This window comes from Apteryx rowi, unplaced genomic scaffold, assembly GCF_003343035.1.
Source record: "Apteryx rowi isolate R43461 unplaced genomic scaffold, aptRow1 scaffold_398, whole genome shotgun sequence".
Lineage (NCBI taxonomy): Eukaryota > Metazoa > Chordata > Aves > Apterygiformes > Apterygidae > Apteryx > Apteryx rowi.
Window position 1 is genome coordinate 226595 of NW_020450507.1, and position 23129 is coordinate 249723.

The window sequence follows — 23129 nt, forward strand, 5'->3', positions numbered from 1 at the left end:
TAAAAATGTAGAGGGTAGGTTTTTAGGGGGAGGAATAATAATATCAATGCTAGCCTTTGTTCATAGTAGCTTTCCTTTGAGTTGGTTAGTAGTAGCAACAGCTTATGTAGCTTTACCTTAGAGATATGGAATACTCTGTTCACATCCAGTTCTTTGATTTTTCAATACAGCTGAAATGCTTTAACTTTTCAACTTTTTTTAATTTGAAACTATCAAAACTCCCTCTCCATTTTTTCCCCTAGATTTTGAGAATAATTTGTGTTGAAAGGAACCYCTGAAGGTCTTCAGTTTAATCTTGCTCCTCCAAGTATTTTCCCAATTCATCCTTGTACTGAGGTTGAAATAAAGGAACTAGCTTACAATCATTTACTCTCAAATCATACTTAGGCTATCCTTACTAGTTACAAACCTAAGTCTAAGAGCAGCTTTTCATAGTGATTCAGTACTTTACCAGCAATATGTTCTCTCAAGTATAATATTTAATAGCAAGAAGTAATGCTCTGTCTGTTCCAAATTAACCTCTGAAGATCTAGAAACAAAAGCAGCCTAGAGGCTTTTGGAGGTAGTTATACAGCTGTGAACACTGTATATAGAATGGTCATTAACTGGTGTTTTTGACTGCTTTATTTGAACTTCCAAAAGGAACAGCTTACATTAAACTCATTTAAGTACAGTTTTCAAGTGACAACTCAGTGACAAATTTTAGTATGTGCACAATACAAATAAGACTTGGAAGTACAGAGACATGTCTTAAAGAATTCCTTCAGCATGAAGGTTTGGTTAATGCCAGAGTGTTTTATTGTTGGAACGGTCATATATTCTTGTAATCAAAAGTTTTACTGTATTAAAACACATGAGATGAGTATAGCTAGGCTGTATTCATGGTAAACTGACACACTAGCAAGTATAAAATAAATACTGTAGTATATATACAAAAAATCATTATTAATTTGTAGCGAAACATTTCCTGACAACAGCAACTTTAGAAGGTAAATCACGAAGTGTCTTGGCATTTTTGTGGCAACAATTCAAACTCTTTAATAAATGCCAACTTGGTTGTTTGTTTAAGAATATCCAAAAGTTATTGTTAGGAATTTTCGCCACATGATTCCTATTTATTCATTCAAAGGCTTGCAAAGCCAAAATAACACATAATTGCTGTATTAAAATAATTAAGTATTGAAAGTATGAAACTTCTGTGAAGTCACAATAAAAACTTTCAGATTCAGTAATGTCAAATGAGATGACTTTAATTTCATGATTTACAAATATCTGTACATTTTTAGGCATATAGTCCTTTTGTTTGTTTATATTTAACTTGCACCATTTTAAGTCAAATTTGCTCCCTCTCCCAGTGATAAATTATACATTAACTCATTGTGCTACTGCCAAGAAAATTTTGAGAGAATAGTCAACTGCATGTTGCCGATCTATTTGTCAGACTGTCTTTTTAAAACATGTATAAAGGCATCTTTTGGTACTTCCACATTGCCAATTTTTCTCATCAACTTCTTCCCCTCTGCCTGCCTCTTTAAAAGCTTCATTCTTCTTGTAATGTCTCCACCATACTACAAAAAGGAAAAAAATACTTTAGTAAGTTTAAATGCAACTACAGTACATTTCAGCAACTAAATTCAAGGACTTAAACAAAAATGTTCCGAAAGGGTAGTTATATTATTCACGACATAAGATTCTCTTATACTCCAAATAGTTATCCCAAAAGACCACTACTTAAAAAGAATGTGAGCAAGTGAGCAGTTTCATTTGGACAATTAAAGGTAGATTCAGTTACCTAAATATAAATTAACATAAGCCTGACATTTCAGACAACCTACAGGAGATTCAAATCTTTGTGGAACAGCACCTGGAGGCCACGTCAGATACACTGTGGCATCTTGGAATGGCACCAGGTGCTTATGTTTAGATAAGTGAACTGAAGCCTTACACATGTTGAACAGTCAGCATCTGTTTCATAATGTACATGCCTATCAGAAGAATTCTTACTAGTTTTGAGAAAGTGATATTTCTTTAATCTCTTCAACATGTTAGCTTCAGAGAGCTAAAGAGAAGATAACTAAGAAGCATGTTTTTCCTATAGTTTTGTCTAGTCTTGTTCATTGTTAAGTATTGCATTTTTAAGGTCTTGTCATGATTAATCAGTGAAAACCCAAGTAAAAGTCTAATCAGAATCAGTATCTAAAGAAGCACTTTTATACTTTATATACTTTTATATTGCCTGAAAAAAACAATTTAGGAAATGTGTGGAATTATATATTTTTGTGTATATATACACACACACGTACATACATATGTTTACTATATGTACACAACTATTAGATGATAGTGAGGAGACAGGAGTGAACACAGACACGGTCCCTGTTCAGTTCACTCTAAATGTGCAACTTTGAAAAAGCCATTACTTTTTCAGATCCACATTTACTGCAAGCATCAGCTATAAGTTATAAGAATTGAATTTTAAAATAAAAGCTTAAAAGTATCTGATAATATTCCATTGACACTTAGGAGTACAAGCAGAAAGTTTATTTGGTTTCTACATAAAGACAGGCCTATCACATTAGCAAGACTACCAGGTTTACATGCATTAGAAACCTCAAAAAAATACCTACACATTTTGCCACAACATTTTTTCTGTAAGCTTTCAGCCTGTAAAATAGAATACCGTATATATGTCAACATATTAGTGCATCTCTTATATGTAATGCTAAATATTGAGTTGTCAAAATGATGAACATTGCTTCTCTACTAGTTTTGTAAGATATATTGTATCATGACACATTTTCTTATTTTGTATACAGAAGTTAAAACTTTAAACAAAAGATTTAAATTTCTCAGTTGTAGAAATAGCTCTTAAAAAGGTGTATAATTATACATAAAAATTAAAATCTTATTTTTTATCTAGGTTTTCTACTATGATTCACAATATTCCTAAGTGTTACGTGTGTACATGTATATAGCTATGCACACATTAATTCTCACAGCAGATCTTAATCTTCTGCTTGGATCCCTATTTTAAATTCTTTTACCACAGTTTAAATTCCATTTCAACAGCAGCAGCACAAATACAGCATGAACACAATTAAGGAAATTATTTGTTCTAAAGGAAGTGCTACTGCTAAGAAATAGTTGTGTGTGCTCAGCTTGCAACACATTTTGTTTGGAATTGCACTGTTCAGTTCTTTTTTTGCTGACTCTTCCAGAGATTCAGCTGTTCCACAAATAGCTAATTTTTTTCCATTGGTGAGAAACTTTTTCCACAGCCAAAAAGGAAGTGGACGCATGGGTATTGCAAGTTATACTCCATCAATTAAGTGCAATGCTGACCACAAGCAATTTAAAATAAAATATATTTTTTCAGTTAATCTTACAGGAAGGTGGTCTTACAGGAAGGGTAAAGGTAAGGGTAAAATGGTTCCACTTACGTTTCTCTTGCAATGATTTTCTTGCCAATAGCAGCCTGGATGGCTATTTCAAACAACTGTCTAGGTATAGCATCTTTTAAACGTTCACACAGGAATTTACCAGTGGCATATGCCTTATCACTGAAAGAGAAAGTCACTAGCGCTTTTAGAAGGACCAATACAACCTCAAATATATCTGTAGACCAGAATGTCTGAGAAAATGATTTTATCATCTTTTAAACTCAAATATAAGCTGACCAGATCATAATTTTGCATCTCATGAGTGATCACTTCATGCCATCCATTTCATAAAACAGGTAATAGGATTACATTAACAGAAGGTCTTCAAGTAAATTTAAAATATTCATAATACATACATCAATTGTCTATCATACTAAAGCCATACTGATTACTGTCACAGCTTCAACTGCTATTTTAAACTAGAAGGTCAAGGAAGATTTTTTTGATTTTTGGCAGAGTAGGTCAAAAGATCTACATATTATAAGAATATTTTGAAAACTTTTTCTTGATATATAAAAACAATTTTCTAAAGTGTAATCTGCTAATCAAAATTATCAAGACATTCAACATCAGCATATACTTTAGATTTTGCAAAGAGAAAAATGAAAACATGTTTAAAGAAGCTACAAAACAAGTGCTTTCAGTGATTTTTAAAAGTAACTGGCTGTCATCTCTAAATATTTGCATTCATGTAGCAATAGTGTGACTTCCTGCTACCTATACAACACAAACCATAAAAAGAGCTGTTGTTTAAGCATTACAGTTATAGAATATACAGATTTTACTTGCATATTTAGGACATTGAATACTGGCTAGATTACTGAGGTTACTGTCAGCGTAATTCTTTATATAAAAACAGAGGTAACGTAGTTACGGTGAGAGGAGTCTGAGAATAACTGAAGCAGGAGGAGAATGAGTGCTGAGTATGAGGTGAAAAATCATTTGTAAGCTAAAGGTAAAAGAAAGGGTGTTAGTTTCAATAAGCAGAAACAGTTCAGGGATACATGCCACATTGACCAAGAAATTAAAGCAATAAACAGCTTTTACATGTTTGGCCACTCCATTTTGCATCTTTTCAAAGTAGAAGATGCAGGTAGATTTTTAGACACACTCCATATTCATGAAAAAATGTTAAATAGCCAGTGTATAGCAGAGAGATTTATTCCAGTCCATTGCCATGATCCTTCTAAACAAGATAAGGGTATCATTTTCCTGCTTTTACCTTCTGAAGTCAAGGATACTGAATTCAAGGATTTCAGGACTGTAGTTATGAACAAAACTAAGTAAATGAATATATGAACTTTTAGCAACTGTAAGTTAGGGCTTTGAGATAATCAAGGAGAAAAGGAAAAGTGGTTCCCAGCACTACTGGAAAGGGATGGTGAAATTCCAGAAGGGAGCCTTACAGAGGCTTTGAGGGGAGAAAGCAAAAACGAGAAGCTGTAAACAGGAAGAAATTACTTGCACCAGCAAATGAGGAATTCCTGAGAAACTGATTATTTTTTGCGTAGAGAAACTATCATTTTAGCAAACATTTCTGAGATAATTACATCCTGTAAATACTTGCATTCTCCTGGTAGTCTGGCTGGAGACAAAATAATAGCAAACTTGCATAGAACAGAAATGACTGGGGGCATAAAACCAAATTTTTCAGTTTTTCAATAGTAAATAATAAAATACTATAAGTGATACATCTGGCATCTCCAAGACTGGTCTGTCTTCAACTTTTCCAGCCCTTCAGAAGATTGGCATTTTGTATTTTCTTTTTCTTACCCCCCCCATTATTATAGATACATTTTATCTAGCATTTAAATTGAGAATGGGAAGCAGAACATTTTTGAGATTTGTTTTTAACTGACATGTATTCCCTAATTCCATCCTAATTATAAAATGCCTCTCTTTTTCAGATCATCTCAGAAAGTGGTGATGTGGTGAAATCCTCAATGCTGTGTTCATATATATTCATCATAAGATATATATTTTCATTGTATATTAACAAGAAGTCTAATTATTTGAAATAGAGAATACAGTCAACCTACTTGTGTATGATAGTTGCCAGTTCTTCAACTGGATTTCCATTTAGAAGAATGTCCATTTTGATAAGGTCTGCTGCCTGGTATCCTGCATCCTCATAATCAAAACTAGAAGAAAAGCAATTTAAAAGTTAGTGGCAATTTTGTGACAATTGTATTTTGTATTCTTTGTTCCAGATATTTTAAGTTTTGTACACACTTTTTAATAAAAACATTTGAACTTTTAATAAAGTAGGAGCACAGTTTTTAGTCTCTCAATAGGCCACCCTTCTGCAAAACTGGACAAGCAATTTACTGCAGATAAATCTTTGCTCCAAGGCAGCAGAAGACATCATCCTCCATTCCATATTCCAGCTACTGAGCAGGGTAAATCTATAAAGAATCTACATTCCTACTGCACTCCCTAAGAGTTTATCCAAATACAAAGAGGGTTCTCCTATCAGTTGGAGTTCCTTAAAGCTCAAGTCAACAGAGCCCTTCAGAGCTTTTTGACAGCATCCTTGATGTCACAGGAATCAAGCACCAACACTGGACTGTTTTCTTTTCATCCTCCCACTTGACATACTGTTTATATAACCCACATTATCATTATCTCTAGCAACCAAGTTTCTCTCTTCATTTCCAACCCCATTCTTCCAAGTCATGTTTCTCCTTTGGTAGAGAGGGGCCTTACTATCTGTGTGTCAGTTAGCAAGTATTCTTAAAACGGAGATGCAAAGTTGTACAGTAGAATATGTGCATCTTATACATAAGTATAAAAGCAAGGATTGCCAATACCATTAAATATGGTCAGATCTGAAATATCAGAGGGAAAAAGAAAGCTTTGAGAGTACTTTAAAGTACTTCTATCTGTTTTAAAGTACTTCTAATTGGCTTAGATAAACCTTTGCATAGTTGTGTGAATACATATATCAGAAATATGATTAGTGAGAGTGTTAAGTACATAAGCAAGATTTGATAGCCAGTTAGGAAATAAAAGTCAAGAAATTTAATAGTGTTATATTGATTGCTATCACACCTTAATAAAAGGAAATCCAGCATAATTCTGGTAATCAGACAGTTTCTTAAGAGTTCCTATCTAGTTGGAGAAGCAGATCCTGGGGGGGGGGGGGAGTCTCCATCTACCTGTTTTTTCTACATTCCATCTTTTCTTCCCCACCTTTCCTTATGCTTCTACAAATATACACAAAGCCTACCAAAATGGTAGCTTTCCCTTACCTTCACAAGGTATATTTAAGGAAACAGAGAATCAAATCAAATTCAGTCCTTTAATAACATTTGTTATATTTTAGGCTTATAAAATGGAGAATGTGATTAGTCCTGTTAAAGCATAATATATCTTACTAACAAAATCTCTGCATGTAAGGTTTACAAGACCCATTGAGTCTCCTGTGATGTAAGCCCATCTGCCTTGCCTCATTTTCCCTTCAATTAAACTCAAAAGCTCTTGACAAACATTGTTCTAGCATCTGAATTTACAGAATCCACCCACATGAGACATAATTAACATAAGTAATGTTTCCAGGGATTCCTTTGTTAGACAATGCCCATTCTCTTGTTAGATGAGCGAGAGTCATCTAGGTTAGTGAGTGCCACCTTATGTAGCACACTTGAAAAATACAAGCCTGACAAGAGGATTATAAGATGTGATACATGTGATTCATATTAAATGATTCTCAGAGTTATTTCCACTCATTTTCTCAGTGAATCTAATTTATTAAAGATGAAATAGAACTAGGTTTGCAGCACAAATATTCTTTCCTTGTGCCTTTCTATGTCTTTTTCTCAGGTTCTTTTTTCCTTTCCCTGCCTCAGGGGACTGGAGAAGGAGAAAGGAAGAACAGAAGTTGTAATTACCTTGCATAACCAGAAGACAGAGATTTAAGAGCATCATAAAAATCCAACACAATTTCATTCAGTGGAAAGAGGTATTTCAGCATAACCCTGTGTTCATCAATGTACAACATATCCTTCTGGACTGCCCTGCGATCCTAGACAAATAAAAAATGTTTCAATTCCCCTCGACAGAAATGTCCTACAATAAAATAAACATCTATCCAATTACACTAGAAAAATGCAATACTTAAAGCCTCAGGGTAACTTTTGTTGTTAGTTCGATTAGGTCCCAGAACAAATAAGGAACTGCAAGACAATAATTTAAAAAATAGTTGTAATTTAACTAGACAAATGGTTCAAATATATCTCTTTCTAAAAGCTGAATTTCTGAAATCCTTAACAGCTCCTGCTTACTGCTGCCTTTTAAGTGTGTAGGTATTATAGTCACAAACTCAGTCACTGAAATTAGGCTTCCAGTAGGGTATTATGCACTACTACTGACAGGCTCATCTTCCTTCCTGCCAGCAGGGTGTTCTTAAAATTGTTTTGTGAATTCTTTTTAATAGATCTTACGCCTCTATGAGCTGACATAGAAGTACTGCACTGTTTTGTATTACACAACTTGAAATGCTAAGATTAAAAGCTAAGAAAAATATTGCAAAGAAATTATATAAAAATGGTATCTATGGCATTTAAAACTTTTTCACTTAAAAATAATCCAGATGCACTTGGGGGACATGTTTGGTCACCACCATTCTAAATGTACTTCAGTGAAGTACTGAAATCATGTATAAAGCCTCAGGAAAATGTTGACAGAAGTCACATTTAAGTGAAGTTACTTCTAAAAACTAATAGATCTTATTCCCCTGCTGCAGATTTTGTTTTCTCTCAGGAAAACAAAACCAGCTATAAGTTTTTCTACTACAGGATGCTGGATCAGGTATTCTGTTGTCACTGAGTTTGAACACTAACTTTCAGTATAAGCATTTTGTAGTTCAGAAGTAATTTTATATGTAAGCTTAAAATATTTATTCTCCTTCAAGAAATATATTTAATAATTACTGTCCAAAGATACTCTTCACTGATATTTAATATCTCACTATCTACTATCTTCACTATTATTTTAGTACCATAAAGAACTTAACAATACAAAYGACAAAACTAAAACTATATACCAACCTGACACAGAGCAATTATTTTCCCAATATATTTGTGAGGGGTTACAATAGTACCGAGAACAGTTGGCTCCATATATTCAGATACTGACAGTTTATCAGGAAACTGAGCAGGGTTGATAACAGTAATCTCCTCTTTACCGTACTCCTGAGGAAAAAAGAAAAAAACCCCAGACACTGTGATTTTACAAAGAAATAGACTGAATTACACATTTAAGAAAAATAAAAATGGGGAGGGAGAGGGAGAGGGAGAGGGAGAGGGAGAGGGAGAGAGAGATGAATACAGCATTGAAAAAATGCTATAAATTTTTTCAGTTGTTTGGGGATACCTGTGAGTTATACAACCCAAATTCATACCAAGCCTGATTTTAAAAACAGGCTTCTGTATCAATAAAGAAGTCCCTGATCAGCATATCTTTAAATGGGTCATCTAGATCATCACCATCACTTGCGAAATGAACTGGAAAAAATGGTTTCTCTGCAGCCTGGTGAAAATGCAGGCTATGAGAACAAAACATAGGAGACTGAAAAGATGAAGTGCTAAGTTCTGCATAGTTGTCCATTTCAAAGTTCAGTTTCATGCATTAATTTAATTCAGTCTCTACAGAGAAAATGAGTGAGTCTTTCCAGTTATATATAATGTGTAATGTTACATTTTGTAAGTACAGTGGTAATCATAATCTCTATGAACTAAAGACACAGAATTTTATAGGAAGCTACCAAAAAATTGCTACAGCTGAAAAGTGATCAGTGAGGCAGCTTTTCAGTATTTCGGTTCTCGTTCAGTGAGAGATCGCCTTGCCTTATTTACTGCACATCATTCAGTCCCTACACTGCACTAAACATGAGTCAGAGATCAATATACTCAATCTCTTCACAGATTAGTTTAAAACTCTTGACACTGAAAGACTGGAATCCCAAGTAGTACAAGAAAGCTGGTCCAGATAATGATTTAGCAGGAATAGCTTAAGTTAAAGGGTAATATTAAATATCAGACCTTATGAGCCAATTAGACTAGAAATTATTATTCTGTTTTGAAGTTTAAAATGATTTACTCCATGTACCATTCACAGACCCCAAAAACTGACTGAAGATGGACTTGCTTCTTTGGAATATATTAGAATTTCATGTTCAAGTCATTTGAATATACTATTCAGTATAGCACCATTTTTCATGGCCCAGTACTGAACTTTAAGAACAAATGAAGTTAACAGTTTGATTCTTGACCATATTTTAACCCTCCTGCCATCATCTCCCCCAAACAAAAATGGAAGTACTAAAAGAATGCCATTTTCCATAATTTAGGTTAAACATGGTTGCTCAAGGTTTTCTGAAGAAGATTATAGAAATTATTTTTCACTAGGAAAAAAAATGTTTTAAACATTTTATCCAGTGACTTTCAAAAGCAAAAGTGAAATAAGCACTTGGAGCTAGGACTAGAACCCAGGGTTATCCACAGAAACCTTTTTGTCTGTCTTTCTATCTCTCTTGCCTACAGAGCAAGGATCCTCCTTGTTACTCCATTCTAATCTTATAAGGTGTTTCTGCACAGCTTCAGCCCAGTTTCAACAGAAGACCTGCTCCAAGTCATTCTGTAGTTTGGTGCTGGGGTCTTTCTTTTGCAAGTAGAACTTTGGGTTCATGCTCCCTTACAGGCTGAAGTGGGCTTAGAACTTAAGTCAGCAATTCCTGTGCAAGTGCTTTCACTACCTGTTTTTTCTAGTCCAACATCTCTTTAGGAACTGGAGTTCTTCTGGAGTAGGAAAAAAAGAGGTGGGTCACGCTTCCTGTTGTGTACATGCAATCCTCCATACATCAAAGCAAGCAAATATATCACCTCTACTGTTAAGGGAGTGTTCTGGAACAGGGACCCAACATCCAGCACTGTGAAAACTGGAAACCCAAATACTCAATTTCACTGTGTCCCACAGCAGCAATCCAGAACAACTTATGCATTGAAGGTGTCAACTACTTAATTCATAGTTGCTGCAATACCTAAGCAGGAAGCCAAAATGTGTCTCATACCTTGCAGGTACAGCAACATTGTTACATAAACTGCTTGGAATAATTAGATTTTCTTAATATTTACAGATACATGCTGGTTAATGAGCAGTTAGACAATTTGCAGCCTCCTCTGTCAACAGGTGCTCATAGGCCCTTCTCTGTTGAGTTCTAAAACCCAGACACATGGATTTTCTTTGCATCCAAGTCAATGATGTTTGCATATGCCTGTTTCACCATGATCAGGCTCACTTGTCTCCACCTAACCCTGCCACCATCTACAGTAGCATTACAAGCCACTCCTCAAAACATTCATGGTTTCTGACATGTAAAGTCTGTCTGGAAGTATTATTTCACCTGTTTGTAATTCAGCTCAATCTGTATGTGCTTAAAAGAATACAGCAAGAAAGGTGTGCTTTATCCCTCTTTTCAGTTATTTTCAAGGACAGGTATAAGTCATGAAAACAGAGCGCTTGAAGGCAAAAGGGGAAGGAAAATTAACTTAAGAATCATTTTAATAGAATATTTAAAGGATGTTAAATATCAGTGATTCTAATGTTTACCTTAAAATAAAGTACCACTATACATTAAAAAAGTGCAATCTTTATTATAGGACATTTTTAAACTTCCATTGACATAAAGCTGTAATAAATTTAACATACCTTTATCAACTTTGCTGAGGAAAGAACAGCTTTATATGGAACAGTAGGTGCAGTCAAAATAACGGACATGTTATATTCTTGCTCCAAACGTTGATTAAAAACTTCCATATGTAAAAGACCAAGAAAACCCAACCTGGAAAAAAAAAATCCTGTTATTCAAAATACTTGTATATCCCCTGGAAATCCAGTATGTTTTTTCCCCCAGTATGTTTACACTGCTGGTCTGGCAATATTAAACACAGCAAAGAATCTCCAAAAGACCAAGTCAAAGTCCTAGAGTTTCATAGTATGAGTCTTCAAGAACAAAAACTATCAATCGCAGCAAATTGCATATTCTGTGCAAATACAAGCTCACATGCTGTCAATCTTTACCTATCATTAATTTGAATTAAAGCTTCTAAACTTGAATTAATTTAAATTCAACTTTCATTTGCCTTAAACCTGCATTAATTTATAAATAAACAGTTTGAAAATCTAAAGTAGCGTAAAAGCCTCACCTCCACCCAGCTCCTAAAGCAGGGCTACTGTCACGATGAACACTTACACTGGAATCATTCAGTGTCAGTCTTTCCAAAGCACTTTTGAGATTATTATATTCTGAATGGTCTACAGGATACATTCCTGTCAAGCAAATTAGATAGAAGTGATGTGATAAAGAAATTTATCTGATTTAGCGTGTACTTAACTTTCAAATATGCCTCTTAGAGTGAACACAGTAATGAAATCAGAAATAGCTTACTTCTGTTCCAGCTCAAATTTTAGACTTTTTAAAATGCAAAAACAGGATATAAAGAGAATATTTTTTTCAGAAGCTAAAGTTACAGTTAAAATGTAACAAAGTTTTAGATTACCTTAGAAAAACAGGGATTAACATTAAAGCAATAATGCTAGGAATACTGTGCTCAGCTAATCCTTCACAGCTGTGGAAGATGCACAAATGTGTACAACCATCATTTTGCAGGGCTGCTATGTACACCTGTTGCTAAACGAATAAGCAGACTAACTCCTCCAAGATGCTCCTTCAAAAATACTAGCCGCAAAAAAGTATGTTATACAAAACTATCAAAGCTGCTAATGTTTCTATATTTTTTTGAAATGAATAAAAGGAGCTGTCTGTATAATTAGCACTCAAAATAGATTCTACTGTATGACTTCCACATTGCCACGTGTTCAGAAAAAGTCGATTGCTCTACACCAAGAAGCAACACACAGACATGACATACCTATCTACAGGATTACACTTTCCCTTCTACCTTCACTGGCAGTAAGCATATTCTCCATGAGCTAGTCCAAGTGAGTTTTATCCATTCCCTCAGAACAAGTCTAAGAAGTGATATACAGAATTTTTTTCTGAAGTCATCTTTCATAGTATTTGTTGCACTTACTGAAGCAAACGATGGTGACAACAGCTCAAGAGAACCACTCAACCATACAATCAAATATTTTACAAAATCATTTTGAAAATTAGCTTTGGTAGTTTATCACATTTAACAAGAATGAAACAGCTGCTAGTTTTTAAAAGAAAAAAACGACAATAGAAACCTGATTATCAAGATGAAGAGAAACGGACTTCACTTTTCAAAGCCTCAACCTTTCTTCTCCAGCTATCAAGACTGTAGTGGCCACAGAAGCAATAATCATGGCTAAAACTAAATGCTAGTCTTGTATTCATGTAAAACCAATCTGCAATGATTATTAATCCTATCTGTTAAGTCACCAGAAAAATTATACAAAGCTATATAAACAACGTGTCCCCTAGCTTAACTTTGCTAAAATTCTAATCCTCACAACTCTTAATACACCCATATATTCTTTCAGGAGGTCTAGTACTTACTCTTGTTACTAGTATAAATGTGATTCCATTTTTAATCAGTTTATTCCTCACCTGCAAAGACCATTGGTTTCGCTGACTTAAAGCCAGGCAAAGGCTCCACTGGCTGTTTATGCATAAACAGTGTGTCTCCTATTTGGGCTTCTGTTACCTCTTTCATGCCAGCAATCAGGTAGCCCACCTGTCCAGCATATCTAAATAAAATTTGCATTATGTGGAGATGCTTCTTGTAATTATCATTTTTACCAGTATTCTTCCCCACCTGAATTCACCCAATAAGAAATTCAAATAAACCATCCCCAAAAAGCCCATCCACAATCCAAAAGCCAAATTTAAGTTGTTCTTCCTCTGATTTGTAAACTTTGTCTCAAATGAACTATCTGTTGATTGAAGCAGTTGTACTTCTGTTACAGTTAAATGATACATTTAGTTTTGGATTTCCAGTTCTGTACTATTCCCAGTTTGAAAGCAGGAGCTAGAAGGAACTTCAAGGACCTAAAACACAGTAGCCAGAATAGTTCCCAGCTGCCACACTACAGCAAGTTTCATATACTAAGCAGGAGAAACAAAGACAAATGCCCTCCATAAGCACATAATGCTGTTAGGACAGGAAACCATGACACATAATAATCACTGGTAAGACACACTAACCTAGTCTCACTGAGAATCATCACAGAAGTTATTAATATATACTTAAGTACAAACTGACAAAGCTTCTTTGCTAATTCTACGTACCTGATTTCCTTCCCATTGCTGCCATGAGGAGACAGTTTCTAGAAGCTGTTGCATTCATGGATTTAAAGTTTTCTACCCACAATATATATTGCAATAATAACTAAGATGAAGCCCCATTCCCTTCCACTCTCAAACAAGGCAGTTGTTAGAAATAAATCGGACAGCTGAATAAGAACATCAAATGCTAGTCTTAGAAAGAACTAGCTGTCCAGATGCTCAGTATACTATAGACTCACTGATACAATAGCTTCCTTCCTCTAGATTATCAGCTCAGTGCCATCAGAATATTTAGGCAAGAAAAAATTGCAAAATAGAATTAGAAAAAAAAATTACAACTTAAGCATAAACAGTTTTATCTCATTTGCAAYAGTTTATCCTGAAAGCCCTAAGAATATTTAGAGTAATTCCTTGAAGAAGAAAAAAATCCTGTTAATGCTAAATAAAAGCCCCCTTTTTATGCCTACTGCCAACAGATTAACTTGTGTTAGATGCCAATAATTTGTAAAGATATTGACAAAAGACCTTTACATTACCCAACTTAAGAATTTTTGAAAAACGTGACCCCAGTGTAATCACTGCAACAGAATTATATCACCCCTTCTAAAAACCTGATGATTGCTTTGTATTTCATATGTATAGCCTTCTCCAGTAAGATATAAGATCATATAGATCTTTTACAACCTTTTAATAAGATTCATGAGGGAGTTTAAAGATTCTGCCACTTCAAATTATTTTTTGATTTATCATTAACAGCGATACATAATTAACTTCTTGAGAGAGTAACATTTTTGAAGAGTATTGAAAGACCTCTGTCAACTAAAAATTGCAGTACCATGGGAAAAAATTTCAACTTAGTTCCAGAACCACAGAGCTCCCTCCATAAGTGCATCAGGATTAAACAAACTACTGAAGAGATACTTCTATCACTAGATTGTACTGCACTAATTAAAGCAGACACAAATTTAATGACACAACACAAGTCTTAGGGAAATTCAGGAAGCCCTCACTATCTCGTTGCCATTTAAGAACTCCCACTCTGATTTTTTCATTACAGCTGATCAGAAACTATGCAGTAAGCTTCTGATGCATTTTAGCTGTGTATCTACCTGGCTGAAAAGTGGACAAATYCAAACACACTGAAGTTTTCACACACTATCCCCTTTGTCTTTTCGTTGATACTATGAAGACAGGCTGGGAGACTGCATGCACATGAGGTGGACCTCATCTGTGCAATGAGCTAAAATAACTTACGTGTGAATAACTTACACCATGCAGTAGTTTTTAGAAAAAGTTGAGAAAGGTGTGTAGCTAATGTTCCCCTCTTCAAAAGCTTTTGCCTCAGCATGACTAGAAAGACTGGCATTAAGCATTCACTCACTTATAAATAGTAATAAAAACCCCCACTGAAAAACAAGAACAAAAATCCAAACCTCTCCCAGCTTTTACCACTCAAAGCAAAAATTGAACAGGTGATCTAGAAATGCAAGCTTTTGTATCTTACAGTGTCACATTTTGTATCTCACACCAATTTATTATTTGTTCTACTCAAATTTTTACTTACAGTTTATGCATTGGCTGTTCATTTGGAGTCAGTATTCCTACTTCATTAACTTCATACCTTTTCTTTGTATGAGCAGACACAATTTTATGCCCTTTCTGAATCTCCCCACCAAAAAGTGCAATATTAGCTATGACACCTCGGTAGTGATCAAAGGTGGAATCAAACACCAAGGCTTTCAATGGATCAGTAGTATTAAATTGGGGTCTGTCACAAAAGATGTAAAACAATATATTAAGCAGCATGTTTTAAATTCAATAGTCCCATTCCCCCCCTCCCCCCAAAAAGAAAAAACACTTTTGTATTATTACAGACAACACTATGGAGTAATTTTCAGCATAACACATCCACACCAGATCTCACTTCAGTGTTYCACTATGCATGATGCTGCAAACCTACTCATTTTATTTTCTCTATGTGCAATAGCAGCACAAATAAACCAAGACAAATGCATATCCACCATCTCCATTTCCCAAGGGGTGAAAGTAATTATTGAAATATTAGATTACTGGGGAGAAGAAAAACTTAAAAGTCACATTCCAACAACTGCTTGTAAAAAAAAAAAAAAAAAAAAGGCCCACTCATATTTTGGTTTTGCTATCTTTCATGTAAAACTAGTTCTGGATTTTCTTTTAACTAGAATCATTAGCTAATAAGAGGAAAAAACACAAAAAGGAATATGCTAACTGAACTGTAATTTAGCAACTTTGTCATCAAGTTCCTAAATAAAAGTCTATTTTAAAGCTCAAGTTCAGAATATGAAACTTTGTAAAGACAGCAGATTTCAGTTACCTRTATCATAGTAACAATGCAATGTTCAAACTCAGTAACACACGCAGATTCTGAAACACTGACTTTCATAGGGAAGAGCAGAACTTGTTTCTAAACTGAAGCTACATAAACATTTATAAAAGTATCACCCTTAGTGGCTCACTTCTCAGCTTTCATTCCAGACTGTATTCAGTACAGTACTGTACAAATGTAACTCGGTTTCCTAGCTAACCTTACAAGGTTTCATAACTAAAATACAGAACTTACGGTGGAATCTTTTCAATGACTTTTTGTAGAACTCTTTCAACATTTGTTCCTTGTTTAGCAGAAATCTAAAACAAGTCCAACAACAATTTTATATGACATCTGTCTTACACTCATTCAGTATTTATTAGTGTCACATTTAGTCAGTTTTTGGTTGCCACATTTGATACTACCCATAAAAGTATTCCAAAGTGAGAGAACAATGGGAAACAATTTCAAGTTTATCTGATGCATCATCAAGGCATATTAGAATGTTTAACTGAGAAGTTTTTTCTCCATTCTTGTCTTCCAGGAGACAATAATCTTTAAAGAAATTCATACTATATGTCAAAGACAGACAGACAGACAGACAACACCTTGTTGATCTATTATGTGTACAAATCTTTCATTAGCTACAAAGTAGGAACAGGTATACAATCAGCCATATTATGAAACTTTAAAAGATCTTACCCTTATACATTCATCTACAGGGATATCAAACAGCTTCTCAATCTGTTTTTCGACTCTTTCAGGGTCTGCATTCTTCAAGTCAATCTTAAAAACAACATACTGCTAAACATACAGCAATTACATCTTATGATTCAGCATGGTAGTTCCCAAAAATACAAGTTAAGGAATATTTATGAATTTACTTATAAATATTGGATGTCTTCAGCAAAAGATCTTCATCAAGAAGCTTTCTCTATTATGGCTTAAAACAAAGCAAAGGATTTCTAGAGATTTGGACACAAAAGATTTTTTGCAGGTTTATAATGAATAAAACTATTCACTAGGAACAAATGACAATTTCATAAATGAAACCACAGGCTAACATCAAAAATTCCAGTCACTCATTTGTTTTAGGAAAAGCCTTCCTTGCTTGACTTCAAGAAGGACCTTTTCTTTAACTAGGCTATTTCTGTTTGTTTCAGTAGACAGTGTAAAATGAAGTTCTTGAGCAAAGGTACTAAGTAATTTGAAAGCATAAATACTACCTATACTTGTTTATAGGATCAAACATCAAGTACAACATATATCTATCAAAAAAAACCCCCCCAACATTTAAGCTAAACAGTGACCAGTATTGTTATTCCAATCATGGAGCCTATGAAAGTCTTCTAAACTACAACACTCGTATTTTCTTTAAAATTAAGACTACACCTTTTAAATATTGAGCTGCTATGCATGTAATCTCCTATGTGTACCACCATTAATGAAAGAGAAAAAAGATTAAAGCACATGCAGGCATATATTGATTATCACAGCAAGAACTTTTAAAGCTATTTCTGTAAAAAGCCACTGGAAGATTTGCCATGGGAAAAAAAAAAAAGATTTTAAAAGGAAGAACTTCCTATGCTCATAAACTGGTGCACTTATATTAAGATAGACTACAGGATCATTAGGCGTAAGCCACTGGAAAAGAGCACATTTATTTTTTACATTAGTTCTTATTTTCATAAATTTTCTAATTATCTTCCTATCCACAGATACAGGTTAAATGTTTTCAGGTTAAGGAGTCAAATCAGAAGTGATACACAAGTTACGTGTTGCTAACGCAAGTGTATATATACAAGTACAAGAAGGCCTAAGTCCACTCTGAAAGCCTTTCAAATTGCTCACATCAGTCATTTCCAATTTGAAAACCACAGCTGTTAAAATATGGTATTTCACAAAGCAGGGCCATTAGTGTCCAGAAGTCGCATCACAACCAGACTGCTAGAAGCATGGCAGAGCCTGTGTAGGTTAATCTACACCCTTCTGGTCATACATGCTCTATGATAAATGAATTTACATACCACTGCACTTAAAAAAAAATAAATAAATCAAAAATAAATAAAAGAGACTAATTAACTATTTCTTCCAATTAAAGTCTGTCCAAACTGGTTGTTATAGGTTACAAAACCATATCATTTAAACATTCTCATTTGTATTTAACGTCTAGTCAATCTGAGACCCTAGAATGCCAGGGCTTCAGTTTATTCTCAGCAAGATAAAATACACAGTATTGAACAATATAGTCTAAATGGTCAGTTGCTTTTCATATCATGGCCCTTATTTGCTTCAAGCTTACTTTTTTGCAAACTAAAACAGGTTCATACTTCCTTATCAAGATGCAATTTACACAGTACTTCTGAACACGATTAACTATGTGGACTCCACAAATACTTCTTTTCACTGCTGCTTTTAGAAAATGGAGCTATGTGTATTGTATGAAATCAATTACTCTAAAATACTGAGCAGACAGAAAATGCACAAAGTTTTTATTACATATTAGCTAATTTCACTTTTCAGGACCACCTTCTACTTGAGGATGCATTTCTTGTCAATTTTCTATACATTTACACAACCCAACTATTTAATATAAAACTCTAAAACCTTATTACCTTGTTTATGACAGGAATTATTGCAAGCTGCGCTTCAAAAGCGAGATAGAAGTTTGCCACTGTCTGAGCCTGAATACCCTAGAAAACACGCATGAAAAAAGTTTAACATGTAATTTTACTGGTTCTTTTTTGGCATATCATACAAAATAATAAGACTACTTTGCTATTCTATCCATTCCTTCTTTTGGGGAACGGAAAATAATTAACAGTAATTGATTATACACATTCCTGAGAAAGAAAACAAAATCGTAAGATCATTTCTCATAATGTGAATATAAATAGGACAACTAATAATGCTTTATGTGCGACATCTCACATATGCAGTTATTTATAAATAACATACTGTTATCCATCACAAAAATATATATTTGGTGCTTAATGTATGTTATTTACTTCTGAATAGTCAAGATTGTAGCAGTTACCTCAAAGACAGATTCGTTGCCTACAGCAAGCTGTATTCACAAGTCAACTAACACAAAGTAAAAGCTAGTCATGTAATCATGGTAATAAAACTGCAATTACTCCCGAGGGCAGAAACATACCTTCACATTTACCTTACAGTTATTTTGGAAAATGAAAATGGATTATAAGCTTTGTACCTCATATTTCTTTCATAAGCAAGACAAAATAACAGCACTGGTTAGATAAGGAGGAAGATTAGCTTCCAGATCCACTCCAAGGGGAGGGAGGGAGGGAACAAAAGCTAAAGTCTAACTTCACAAATGGACCAGAGAGGATAGGAAGGGGATGGTGGGAGGGGGAGAAAAGCCTCACAAAAAAGAAGCTACTTTTTCCCCTTTGTTTTCAACAGCCCAAGCAGAAAATTACTTAGATGGGAAAAATCAGCATGGATATGTAGCCATAAGCTTTTGAACAATATAAGGAAGAAACAAAGAAAAATGATCAAAAAAAAAAAAAAAAAAGGAATAAAAGAGAGAAATCTTGAAAATGACTCCAAAATTCAGGCTGGGAGGGGAAACATTAGCAACTATAAAGATAAAGGTGGGTTTGCAGATATTCTGTCTGAAAAGCAGACAGAGAACACCAAATCATTACATAATATTTAAATATAACATCAAAAATATATGTGCACACTAAATATAAAAATATCAGCATATTTAGAAAATGTATTTATTACCAAAGTTTACTTAAGTCCACTTTCTCACCAAGTTGGGAAGAAGCAAGTGTTCATAAACATAGAAAGGAAGTTAGATATTTTCCCACCAAGAGAAACAAATGGAAAAATGTAATATGAARAAAGTAACATTCATTTGACTCTTGTACAACCTAATCATAAATATAACATAGAAAAAAATATCATCCAAATACTCTGGGCAAATGTGTCCATATTTAAAACCGTGATCCCCTAATCCTCCTACTCTAGTCCATTAACTGAATCTTTAAAATGTTTTTAGCACTATACAAAGAGAAGGATATCCAAGGTCTTTGATTTCAATTCCCTCTTAGCATAGACTTTGTCATAAATTTTATAAATGTACAGAGTATCATCTTAAAAACATTCTGCCCCTTAACTCCCTGCTTCTCCTGAAAGATCAGTCCAGAACCCATTAATCTAGTGGTTACAAAACTTCTCAGATTTCCATAATAAGTTTATTGACAGTCAGCTTATACTGCACTTTAGCTTAAATTTTCCAAGATTAATGTGCATTATAGAAGACAATTAGAAACACAACACCAAGTACTTATAGCCAACAGTGTGGTTGAATGCACTGTCAAGCTTTCCAACAAGAAACTGAAGGTACTCAAATGGGTATTAGTACCACAGACTGCCACTTACAAGGTTCATGCTCTGTAAGAAGTAGGATTTGATTCTTCACTAATCTGTGCTTTATTTCTATGTCATGGAACTACAGTATCTATAAGCACAAAAGTATTTGTCTATAGCTTTTTTTAAACTGTCATTACTCTTCTTCTGCAACACACTACTTTTGAAGAGCAAGACCAGGAGCAAAAAGAACTGTGGAAAAACTGAAGAACACCAATTGTCTCTGTAGGCTGCTTAAAGAAATTGCTGAAATTCTAAGCAGAAAAAAAGAATTAAGAACTCCACCTCATTTGCATCCACTACAAGTATGACACCTTGACAGGCAGATAGCGACCGTGATACCTCATAGCTGAAATCTACGTGGCCCTGTGGGGAAAATAAATATTTATAATTTCACATATTTTTAAGAGTCCTTCACAGAGATTTCTATGTTATGAGGTTTTCATTTGTATTTTGTTCATCCAAAAGACAATTCTTGAAGAAAAATTAAAGCATTTAATGAACACAAGAAGACAGAAATCTGCTAGGTAGTATTTTTAAATATAAAGACATTTAGTTGTGAGTGTGTGTAATTTAAACACTGTTTATACTTAACTTACTGGCGTGTCAATGAGATTTAAGAGGTAGTTTACTCCTTCATGACTGTAAAAGAGAGATGCAGATTGTGCTTTAACTGTAATCCCTCTTTCACGTTCCACTTGCAGCTTATCCAGCACTTGTTTATTACAATCAGTTTTAGCAATTGTTCCTAAGGTCAAAAAACAGTTTTAATACCTCATTAGTATCTTATCCTATATACACCCTACATTTTCCTCAGGTTCAGACAGAGCTTCTTGTGTTTCAGTTTGCGCCTGTTGCCTCTCGTCCTATTACTGGGCACCACTGAAGAGTCTGACCCCATCCTCTTGACACCCTCCCTACAGATACTTACACATTGATAAGATCCCCCCTCAGCCTTCTCTTATATGATATTAAGAAGTTTAGTATTAATCAAAGCTATAGAAATTTGCATATCTGCTTACATAACAAATGAAGATAATATAGGTGAAATCAGAACACTTACCTGTAATTTCCAATAATCTGTCTGCTAAGGTACTTTTGCCATGATCTACATGAGCTATAATACTGAAGTTTCTAATACTTTCAACAGAATATGTAGACATATCTATTTTTTCCTGAAAAACAGAAATTCCTTTTCACAAACCATGTATACTATCTCCACATACAATATGATTAAGTCTTTAAAAAAGCTTATTAAGTTTTCAGAATTGTATTATCACTACTATTTTATAAAATCACAGAAACAAAACATTGGAAAGAATTTAAGAAGACTATACAATCCAGCATCTTTGCTATGTATGGAACAGGATCGAGCTTAAGAAAGAAAGGAAAAAAAAACACCCACACATGCACAGGAGATACCTGTCTTTTTCTTAAAAACCCTCCATTTAAGACTTCCCTAAATAGACCACGCCAGTTTTTCATTACTCTTATGGATCAAAGGTTTCCTTCTCCATTTGCAGCAAGTGAGGATTAACATGATTAGTCTTACTCTTCCAAGCATTCTTTGTCAACAACTAACCATACTAGAGGATCTAAGATATCCATCTTCCCTTTCCTAAACAAATCCTACATCTTACTCTTACTACTATTCCCTGCATGCTTTCAAATTTATATTTATCTTCATGCTCAAATTTTAGTATCAGTGCCACAGCTACTACAAAAGAATCAAAGTACATGAAGTTTTGCATGGGTTTTAACATTGCAAATAGTAACAAGGATAAGGTTGATAAGCAGCAGTCCTAGTCATGTGTGAGAACCATGTGCATATTTGTAGTTTGCTACTATGCAGAGAGGAAATAAAAAAGTAGACTGAATAACTTAAACTGCCACCAGTGTTTAAAATGTTAGCCTTTTCATTCTAGCCAGGCTAAACCATCAGTAAGTATGCTGGAAAGTGTTGTAAAGAACATTGTGTTCTTATGAAAATAGGGAGTTAGAAAACTTAAAACAGTTAAGGTAAAGAGTTCAGGTTTGTTAAACCATACTAAACCTGAGCATTAAGAAAACTGGACGTGGGATCATTAAGGACATCATTCTGCATGATAGCAATACTGTGATATTAGCTAGCAGTCCAGGCAGCAGCAGCAACAGTGCTATCGTAAGAAGCCGCTGGTTTTGGTGGAAAAGAAATCTACAGATAACATAGAAATCTTGGCTAAATTAAAAAAAAGGGGGGGGGGGACCAAAACAGCTTGACTTCCTTGGTTCACACACAGAGAAGTCTAGCAATAACAAACTCCTTTTGTTGTGTTATTCCTGCTCATTCCAAGTAATACAACATTTTGAAGAAAGGTGGCTTGTTTGCTTTTCAAAGTTTTCAGCATCAAGAACCAGGAGGTCACTAATAGCAGTCAATTACACTTTACTGAAACACTCTGGCCCCTGCTTTAGAAGCGCACGTAGCACCTCCCTTACACAGGCTGTGCTTGCAGTTCCAGGCCAGGCAGAGGAGAAAACAAGCCCTAGGATCTTTGCCAGCATCCACCTGCTGAGCACACGCCCGCCGCCTTTGGGGACTCGCTCCAGGCAGACCCGGGGCAGGCGAGGCGACCCCCGGCCCCGGGGGCGCACGGAGGAGACTCACCTCGTCCCGGGAGCTGTAGGGCCGCAC

General features: G+C 34.7%; 1 protein-coding gene across 2 annotated transcripts; it reads right to left on the bottom strand.

Annotated features, from left to right (window-relative positions):
* Positions 1-606: 606 nt before the first annotated feature.
* GUF1 (GUF1 homolog, GTPase) lies at positions 607-23123 on the bottom strand. 2 transcript variants are annotated; one of them, XM_026074723.1, is made up of 17 exons: positions 23103-23123; positions 21519-21630; positions 21055-21203; positions 20741-20821; positions 18670-18747; positions 16757-16840; positions 16310-16374; positions 15275-15478; positions 13033-13172; positions 11645-11768; positions 11148-11280; positions 8489-8632; positions 7331-7464; positions 5480-5581; positions 3441-3560; positions 2628-2664; positions 607-1568 (listed from the first exon to the last, which is right to left on the bottom strand). In XM_026074723.1, exons 2-17 carry the CDS (start codon positions 21616-21618, stop codon positions 1431-1433), a joined length of 1833 nt encoding a protein of 610 aa, XP_025930508.1. In that variant the 5' UTR covers positions 21619-21630; positions 23103-23123; the 3' UTR covers positions 607-1430. The 2 variants fall into 2 exon arrangements, with proteins under 2 accessions (XP_025930508.1, XP_025930509.1); XM_026074724.1 differs by lacking the exons at positions 2628-2664; positions 3441-3560; positions 23103-23123 and having other exon boundaries at positions 1448-1568; positions 21519-23064.
* Positions 23124-23129: the final 6 nt, after the last annotated feature.